The sequence below is a fragment of the Varanus komodoensis genome, unplaced genomic scaffold, assembly GCF_004798865.1.
Source record: "Varanus komodoensis strain SLA01 unplaced genomic scaffold, ASM479886v1 scaffold7_3, whole genome shotgun sequence".
NCBI lineage: Eukaryota > Metazoa > Chordata > Lepidosauria > Squamata > Varanidae > Varanus > Varanus komodoensis.
Genome location: NW_025336480.1, coordinates 19,064,813 through 19,074,318, shown reverse-complemented (window position 1 = coordinate 19,074,318; position 9,506 = coordinate 19,064,813). Strand labels below are relative to the sequence as shown.

At 39.9% G+C, this 9,506-nt stretch overlaps 1 protein-coding gene and 1 long non-coding RNA gene across 2 annotated transcripts; one reads left to right on the top strand and one right to left on the bottom strand.

The window, feature by feature from the left end:
- Nucleotides 1-226: 226 nt before the first annotated feature.
- On the bottom strand, nucleotides 227-1,879 carry LOC123035959. The gene is made up of 2 exons (XR_006417061.1): nucleotides 1,528-1,879; nucleotides 227-768 (listed from the first exon to the last, which is right to left on the bottom strand). It is a non-coding gene; the product is annotated as an uncharacterized LOC123035959 (long non-coding RNA).
- TMEM17 (transmembrane protein 17) lies at nucleotides 1,762-5,781 on the top strand. The gene is made up of 4 exons (XM_044454662.1): nucleotides 1,762-1,922; nucleotides 2,828-2,931; nucleotides 3,219-3,332; nucleotides 4,978-5,781. The coding sequence occupies exons 1-4, from the start codon at nucleotides 1,820-1,822 to the stop codon at nucleotides 5,329-5,331; spliced, it is 675 nt and encodes a 224-aa protein (XP_044310597.1). The 5' UTR covers nucleotides 1,762-1,819; the 3' UTR covers nucleotides 5,332-5,781.
- Nucleotides 5,782-9,506: the final 3,725 nt, after the last annotated feature.

Here is a 9,506-nt window from a genome sequence, read left to right as displayed (position 1 = left end):
AGAACAACCATGATAATTGTAGTTTGCTATGCCTGTCGGACTTAAGTAATACAGGGCAGTATGATCACAGCCTGGCACAGTGCAAGTTCTCTTCCCTTTATTATTTGTGTGGAAGAGGGATTTTCATCCAGTACAGAGAACCAGTGAAAGCTGAATGTGAGGCAATGTTTTTCCTATGTGTGAGGAGAAATCTGAGTTTGGGCTAATGAATTTTATACTTGTGTAATAAATAGAATAAATTTATTATGCACTTATTTTCTTTACATTTTAACCCAATGATCATGATATTGACAGCCTCATAATAGCATATTTTGGCTAGCACATCCATTTATCTCTTTTACAGTTGAAGACTTTCATTTCTTACAAAATATGAAATTGGGGAATGCATCATAGTTAACTAGACCTCTTATCAGATTTTCATGCAAGACTGGAGTATAATTCATATACATAAGCTTTAAGAAATAAGCATTCTATCTCATCAATGCATAAGTATGAGATAGAAATCTGGCTCCAATTCCATAGACACTGTGAAAAATGGGCCAAGACCATCTGCCTTTAAAATCTAGACTCTTCATAAACTTCTGAGAACAAGGCAGGATGATGATCTGCTAAAAGCCTTGTCTGGAAGCAGCCTTTCTTGCATGTCCTCTTGTAGCAGTTGATTGCTAGCTTCCTGCAGGAATCACAGGTGCTTGTGTTCTTCCTATCTGTTAAATTCACACTAGTCATTTGGTGTTAAATTGCTGCTGAACTGGTGACCCTGTGATGCTGGTAAGAATCAATACAAATAGTTTAGATGTTAAAGAAGCAGGCTTCCTCAGTTGAAACTCAACTACTGTATTTCTGCAGTGTCTGAACTATGTATTTCTTCAAATTTTAGCTGAGCCATTGCAGTTTCTCCTTTAGTTCTGAGGAATTAAATGCATGCTTTACTTCCATAATAAATTGCTTGCTTTTGCCATCACCATTTCTGCTGCAACAGACTCAAAGCAGGAATACTGTTTGCCACTACCTAAAAGTATGCCTCATTGAATTCAACAGGGCTTGCTTTGAAGTGGACATCCACGAATAAGTATATAAGGCATGCATGCTGGTTGAAGAATTGTGGAAGTTGTAAGACTTTTTTTCCTCTTTAAAGATGCACAGGTCTGGCCCTTTATAAACACTCCCCTTTCTACGTTCCCGCCGCGTGCGTGCGTGCGTGCGTGCGTGTGTGTGTGTGTGTATTGGATGTTCTAACTACCCAGTTACGACTTCACATTTTAGTTTCTGGGCAAATCCTGCTTTACATTCTGATGGCGGAATAACATGGCTTGGAATGTAAAAAACGGAGAAGCAACTGAGTTTCCAAAACGCTTATTAACTTCATTTATAAACACTGCAGATTTAAGTTTATATATACTGGACCAGCCCGCTTTTATCTTCCTTCCCTTCGCACATTTTTTCCCCTTAAAAACAAGGAAGTAAGCTCATCCTGTGAACAAAACAGCGAGCATCTTCATTTCAAAGTCAAGAGCCGTGTGGCACCTTAAAGAAAAGCGCCTCTATTGTGGTGTAAAGCACGCGTTAAACGTCTTGCACATGCCGCCAGGCTCTCCTTTGCTTTTGCTGCAACAGACGAACACCGCTACCCTTCGGAAATCGTGGCAAAGTAACGGCGCCCGTCGACTTGCAAGAACTCTTGCTGTCCACAGAGCGTCTCCAATCGGTTCCGGAAGTGGCGGGTGCAATGCCTCTCTCTGACCGCAGTGCAGCTGCGCAAAGCGTCTGAGCCGCGCCTCGTTGCTAAAGGAACGAGCGCTACCGCCCGCTTCGCTCCATGTCGCTACCGGAGCCGGTGAGGAGGCGGCTGAACTCCTTCAGCCGAACTGTCTTCACCGACAGCAACCGCACCGGGCCCGAGCAGGGCGGCAACATTGCGGGTGAGGGGGCAAGCGCTGTGCCAGCTACAAAGATGGCGGCGGCATCGTCGCGCGGGAACGGAGCAGGAGGCGCGATCCCGCGAGGCTGGCCGGGCTTCTGCGCAGCCTTCCGGTGTCTCCGCGTCAACGTGGCCCGCAGTTATGTTGCCAGGGGCATTTAGCTCGCAGCGAGCTAGAGGGGCACGAACCCTTCAGATCAAAGGAGAGCCCTGATTTCAGACTGTCCCACTTACGAAATATCTAGCCCAGTTAAACAGGCTTAAGAGAAAATTGTCACGCGATTTTTTTCCAGATTAGATTAGCCATTACATGGATGGTCTGGAAGTTAATTGGCTCAGTAATTATGGCCATTATGGGGTCGTTTTGTTGTTACGGTCTGGAGAAAGACTGCCGTTTGACTTTCTTTTTAAAGTCTTTTTGTTTGTTTCTGTCCAATGTCATTCCAGCAGCCTGCACACACGAGTTTCACTCTTTGTTTCTCCTCCTCGGATGCAGCTGTCTGTCCTTACCCAAAGGAACAAGTTAACATTGCTGTACTCATAACAGCGTTGAGTGTAACTGCTTCTGATAATAGGCAGCAAAAGGCACCTCTTCACATATTCTCAAGAAGAGGTGGATAAGAATGATACTTAATTCCAGCAGTCCCTACTTCTTTAAAGAAGCACACAACACACTGGGAATGCTGATGTGAACATGCGCATACCGTCCTACCCCCCCCCCCCCCAGGACTACAGATTATGCTAGTATAGCATGTGAAACTGGTTCTACGGAAGCATGTCTCAGCCCAAACCTAACCATATTTTGGAGTTTATTGAAGCTTAATCTAGTGTAACTCTGCACAGGGTTGCAGCATTCAGTTTATAGACAAGTGGCTAATAGGAGCTTTCTTCTCTTTGTGGCTCTAGATAATGAAATTGTCTCGAGTTTGCCCTTGCAGATGTCTCTCTATTTCAACCTTTGCTTTTTCCCATGTTGGTGGCTGAGCAGTGTAGTCATGCTGCAACTGAAGGTGAGTCTTGAAGACCAGTGTTAACCTCACATTGCCATCCTTGTTTTCTTATTCTTGGAAAGAGGCTGGTTATTTCCCATTAACATACCCACCAGTAATACTAGTACTTACACAACAAGATTTCCTCTGAGAATGTTTTGACAGGTAGTATTTGTTCCTGATGTAGTAGGTTTAGAAATAGGTAAGTTTTGGAAAAACATAATGTGATATTCAGTGTGTTATATAATTGCCCTCTTGGAATCCATAAGCAAGATTACTTTTTTGTTTTCTTTCCTTGCCAATTTTAGTATCCAGTCTTACCAGACTATTACAAGTTCATCCTTGTCACAATCATTGTATTAACATCTCTGATTGAGATTATCCGCCTGTACCTGGGATACATGGGAAATTTGCAGGAAAAGGTAAGTTTCTTTTGTACCTCTTTAGGATTAAGTTTTTAAAAAGCAGTTAAACTGGTCTGAACTGAAGTTTTGTATTTAGTACCAGACTCTCAAATGAATTGATTCTTAATACCAAAATCTTTCATGAGTTGCAATGTTGGGGGTTCAGTAACTGGCCTTAATACTAGAGATAGGCCTTAATACTAGAGATAAGCCTGCAGACCACCATGCTGGTTAAACTAATAAAGATTTCTGCCAACGGGTGCTCTTTTGCATGTTCTTCTTGTATGCAAAATCTGATGTAGCTTAGTGGCCAAGAGCATAAGAGCTACAAAGTTTGATTTGTGTTTCTTCTTTCTGACAAATTCAGAAGTTGACCACTGCTCTCTGAAACTCAGTCCCACTGTCTCCTTCAGTATAAGGGCAATATTATTGGCAATACTTGCTGGGCTGCTGTGATATTTATTAAAACAATGTAAGTGAAGCACTTTAAATATTTGATGTACACAGTGTAAATGCTAAGAATTTATGAAATACAGTGCTAGCATTTGTAAATGCCATTTGAAATGATTTTAAAAGTAAATTACAGACATACATTGTAGATCTGGAAGGAAAAAAGCCTGAAGTATATCTCTAATAAGAAAATGATTAAGACTTTGGGACTGTAATCTGGAACAGGCTCCACTGAACACAGTGGAACTTACTTTTATGTGAACATGCATAGAATTGCACCTTTGGTCTTTTATAGCTCTGACATGCTATCTACAGTTTCAGCATGACTTTAAGACTTATATAGCACTATATTTAACTTTAAAGTGAACAAGCATTCAACATCTGTCACTGTTTTTCATTAACTAGAAAATACTCTACACATATGCATATTAAGAAAATAAATGCCTGGGCATATGTGCAGAGTATAATTTCTAGTTAATGAAAAAACAGTGAGAGATTAGATTATAATGTGCTTAAGTATGTTGATTTCAAGGGCTTACATGTGCTTAAGTGGCCTACATATTTAGAATTAAGATGTAAATGGGGTGGGGGGCTGTCTTCTCATTCTTAATTATGGACTCTTTGTCCTAGCTTTTACTGTGTAAAAAGATTCTACACAGTCAGAACTAGCAATTGCAACTGAGACCCCATCCTCTGTTGATATGGAATGTGGCTGAATGAAAACATGATCAATACTATTTTCTCTGGGCTGCTGTACAGAGCAGCTGTGATGCTGTTCCTCCTGTTGAAAAGAGACAAGTGGCAATTTGTAACTATTCCTTTCTTTCCCCTACTGCCCCGGAGTCCTATTTATATTCTTTTTCCCCTGTCATTGGAGCTACATGGAGAATGACATCTGGCTAAGATGTCTGGCTGAAAAGTTTAGTAATGATGCTTCACTTTGTCGACTGGATCGTCTTTCAAGTTGCAACAGCAACAACAGATCAAGAGGTTTCTTTTTCTGCAAGGAAAAGAGATACTGGTCAAATTCCTGTAATTTGGCCCTGAAAAACTACAGAGTCCTTAGGATCTGAATTACAATTTTTCAATATCAGCACTTTAGGAACTGGTGTCAAAGTCTGACCAACAGATTTTCTACACCACTGTCTCCTGTGTTTGGGTTGATATTCTGTCAAGCTGATGGTCCATTGATACATTTTTCTCCTCTTTGTAGGTTCCTGAACTAGCTGGCTTTTGGCTCCTGAGTCTCCTTTTGCAACTTCCCTTAATTCTCTTTGTGCTTTTAAATGAAGGTTTGGAGATTCAGCCGCTGGAGCGAGCAGTGAATATCATTTTTGTAGTCTTCCTTGTCTTTCAAGTAATTACTGCATTCCTTGCTCTTAAAAGAATGGTGAACCAACTGGCAACTCGCTTCCGCCTTCATGAGTTTGACCGGTTAGATGATAAACTTCCTTCTGATAACCTAGCCAGGAAGAAAAGGAAGGTGGAAGCTTCATGGTTTGTGGAACCACCTGTGGAAGAAGTTTGTTCAGCGAGTGGTGGCTGGGGTTCTGCAACAAGAGCGTGATGGTCTTTGGAATCCTTGCCCGCTGATGCGCCTTTGTTCATGTTGCTTAATAATTCATGAGAATTCGAGTAAGGAATTTGCCTTGTTAACAGATTACAAAGAGCCATTTTTGACAGGGAACTTGTGAGATTAGTGCTTCTGACAGTATATTCACCCGCTGGCTGATTGTGATGTGGTGAAAAATGTTAACCTATGAAAGAATATGACATTAGCATGTAAAACATGCTTGTATTTTGCAAGCATGATTCATGATGAGAAGATTAATTTTCTGCCCACTGTTGCTTATGCCTTACCTAATCTGTATGGATGTTGCCTTCAGCTGTTGTCTTTTAAATGTGTTTCTTCATGGGTATTCTTCAGTGGAGGAAATGTATTATACTTGTATCAGCACTCAATAACCATGAATGCCTGGAACAGGATTGGGAATTAAAACTGCTTATTTGTGTGTGAGAGTGAGAGTCATATTTTTAATTTTTTTAATTTAAGAACGATTCCAAAAGAATGTTTTTAAATAAACAGTTTTTAAATATACTTGTTTTATCCTGTTAACTGGGCTTAACAAATTAGCATTTCCTGTTGACTTGCATATTACAAACGACAGCCAGATCAATCCCACTGCACACTGCTTCTCTATAACAGGGGAAGCTTTGGAGACGGATCTACACCATCTCTCTTTGGCAGTGGTGGGCATTCTGTGGTCTTCCAGATATTTCGGCCCACAGCTCCCTTCAGCAGTAGCCAACAAAGCCAGCGATGGAAGCTGTAGACCAAAACTTTGGGATGGCCACATATTGCTTACCTGTCCTTTTACTGTAAAACAGAATTGGCTTGGTAGGATTCTCTGCGAAAGAGTTTATAATTGCATAAAACAAAATCAGTGTAAGACATGCAGATACAATATATACTCTTATGCTGAAGTTGTGCCATTTCCTGAAAGGCACATTGCCGTTTGTTTGATTCTCTGCTGCCCCATAGCTGAAGCTCCTGTACTAATTTATTTTTGAAACAAAGCCTAAGTACTACACAGTAGCATTGATTCCCCTGCCACACACCCTGAACTTTGCAATGCTTCTCAAAGCTGAGTATAAATTCAGAACACATTTCAGACCTATTTGAGGACAGTTGGAGAAAAGTAGCTGAGTGTGTATTTTAATTCATAGAAGATCACTTGAAAATTTTCTGATTCCTCTACAATTTGGAAAATTGGTTGACCATGACAAAGGTGCAAACCAGGATAGTGAACCAGCAGTATAACTCTGTGTAAAGAACATTGTTCCAAGCCTTTTTCATATGCTCTCTTTGGGGGGGGGGGGGACACAAGTTTTTTCTGAGCTGTAACTTGGATGGGACTTAGTGTATATTTATGGCAACTAGAAATCCATCTTAAAGTGTTATCTGAAAATTAACCAGCATGTGATTTTATCATAGAGTATACAAATGTGCTCATTCTCCTGTATCAAATACTGATTATACTAAAGGTACATCTTGGATATCATCACATTGCTTTGGATTATTCCATTGGGTGCAGAAAGGACAACCAAAATGATTGAGGGGCTGGAGCAATTCCTCTTTGAGAGAAGATTGCAGTGATTGGAGTCTGTTAATTTAAATAAATGAAGGGAACAAGCTAGAGGTGTGTGATTCATAGTGATTCATATTATGGACAAAGAGAATTGAGAAATCCCACAATACTAGAACACAGGGTCATCCCAGGGTCATCCGATAAAGCTGGAAAAATCAGGGCAACAAAAGGCTTCACACTGCACATAGTTAATCTGTGGCATTTCCTATCTCAAGATGTAGTAATGGGCACAAGCAGGTAAAAAGATGAGAAACATTTCATTCATGTAGTAATTAAAATTGCTAAGAGGTTCATACATACATTTATGCAAGCAGTATGATTTGCATTCAAGTTGTCAGTTCCAGTGAGAGAGTGCTGTTGCACGCATTCATTTCCAGTGGGCTTTGATAGGTTTCTGTTAGGCTGCTTTGTCACGAGAATGCTGGTCTAGATCGGTCTTTGATTGGATCTAGCACAGCTCTTACATTTTTATGTGCTGGGCCTGCCCAGCTCTGGTAACAGGACTTTCATATACTTGCCTAGAAATCCATTACTGGTAAGCTCTCTAATGGAAAATGGAAGCTCAGTGCCACTCTTTTTTCGCTGCTTGTTTACCAAGTGATGCAAGTAGTCCTAGAGACAGAGTTTCCCAATAGCAGTGATGTGATCTGATGTTCTGTCCATTTCTAGTATCACTGAAAAATTCAGCCTTCAGAATAAGCATTCATTAAATCCATGAAGCAGATTTCTTCCTTGTAAATATTGCTCAGGTGAATTTGCAAAATCAGGTAAAACTAGCTTACATTTAGACTCCCTGTTTTCTCAAAAAGTATTTACATAATTTAAAAAATCTGGATGTATGCAATTAGCATGGCTAGGCTCTATCAGTCTTTCATGCTATAGCCATTTTCATGTCCTGATAATGTTATATTTCTAACATTATATTTCATGCAAGGATGCCAACAATGCTTTCCAGTTCTGCACCTCCTGTACTATCTTAAACAGATAATGTTGTTGGTGGTTCCTTTCCCCTTGGGGAATGTATTTATTTTGTTCCACACAGCTGTTACGAGATTGAAGTCAGTTTAAGTCAGGAGATTAGCATTATGAAGGGAAAGTGAGATTAGCATTATGGGAGAAAGTTTTAGAAGATAGTGCTTCATTCAGTATGACCAATTTAGCAGTTCATTTTCTATTCTCCCTTATCAATAATGGCAATCTTCAAGGGGCATAGCCTTTTATTGGAAAATGTTGCATTCTTTCTTACTGATGAGAAAAATGCAATGCTAACTGTCAAGATGTGATGGTAACCCCTGGCCATGTCTTTGTGTTTCTGACCAACAACCTGAATGAAAGAGCAGGAAGGGAAGCATCAAGCCTCTTAGAGAAGAAGAAATACACACCAGTAGCCTGAGAAGGCAGAAAGGACAAAATTAAAGGGGGGAAAGCAAATTACAAGAATGAGTGATAAGAAGGCACAAAAAGGATTAGACAGGCTGGTAGCAGACAGCAAGAGCCAAATGCAACACAATCGAAACTGGGTCATTGAGTTGGGACAGCCCTAGGATATAAAGGACAGAAATGAAGGAAAGCCCAGGATTACTTTGTTCTTCAATATTGAATTTTCCCCCCAGAAGCACAGGGCATGAAATATGATAGCGATAAGCCAAGATTGAAAACAGAGCTGTAAAAGAAAGAAAAAAGAACTCTAGAAGGAGCTGTGTAAAATTTGTTGGAAGAATAATTTAGTTTAGTACTAGCCATCACCAAGAGTAAATTGACACAGAAATTACTCTGGACAAAACTTAAATGAGACACATACTGCAACTTCAGCTACCCTTTCTAGAAGGGAGGTCCCATTTTTGTGATTTACTTCAGGGTAAACCATACTTAGGATCACATGTTAACTGCATGGGGGAAAGAATATGTTAAGATTTTTTAAGAGCCTGAGCTGTAACTACCTATTAGGTAACTCATTGGATGGCATAATTCATTCACATGAAAGGCAATTTTATAGTTGACCATTTCTGTGTTATAGAATAAATAAGGATGAAGGAACTGGGAGGCACATCCTAAGTTAAGACAGTTTATAATTTATGTTCAGAATGTAGTGTTCATATAAAAAGGATTCATTATGGATGCTTAACGAGAGCCATTGTGGTCAGTATGCTGTGCTGATACTGTCCAATGGGAAATTCAGATAATTTTTTCCAACAAGGTTTGCACCAATTTATGTCTTGAGAATCAGATTAGTAGACCTCATGTCATTTTGCCTTGCCTTTGCTTGCTATCATTATCATTATCGGTATTGGCAGATTCAGTAGTGCCAGATTAAAAATCTTTAACGATATCTGTATAGGTTTCAGGGCTTTCAGTTCACTAGCATTTACTCCACAGTCAATAAATAATTATTTCTTATAGATAGCGAACTCAGCTTCTAATCTACATAGACACCATGTGAGAAAGAGACTGATAACCTTTTGAAGATGTAAAACTTCATCGGTAGAAGCAGAAATCCTAGAACTGAGATGGCTAACATGGGATTTTTTGAAATTCTCACATACCTAGGTGAGATCAGTATTGTTCTTAATTTGGCATGTTGGGGAAATTTGCC

Excerpts from the sequence above, each read along its gene's own strand:
- TMEM17 (XM_044454662.1), top strand. The coding sequence starts at position 1,820 with ATGTCGCTACCGGAGCCGGTGAGGAGGCGGCTGAACTCCTTCAGCCGA. Across the intron at positions 1,923-2,827 it reads GCAGGGCGGCAACATTGCGG|ATAATGAAATTGTCTCGAGT; the intron begins GTGAGGGGGCAA and ends TTGTGGCTCTAG. Across the intron at positions 2,932-3,218 it reads TAGTCATGCTGCAACTGAAG|TATCCAGTCTTACCAGACTA; the intron begins GTGAGTCTTGAA and ends TGCCAATTTTAG.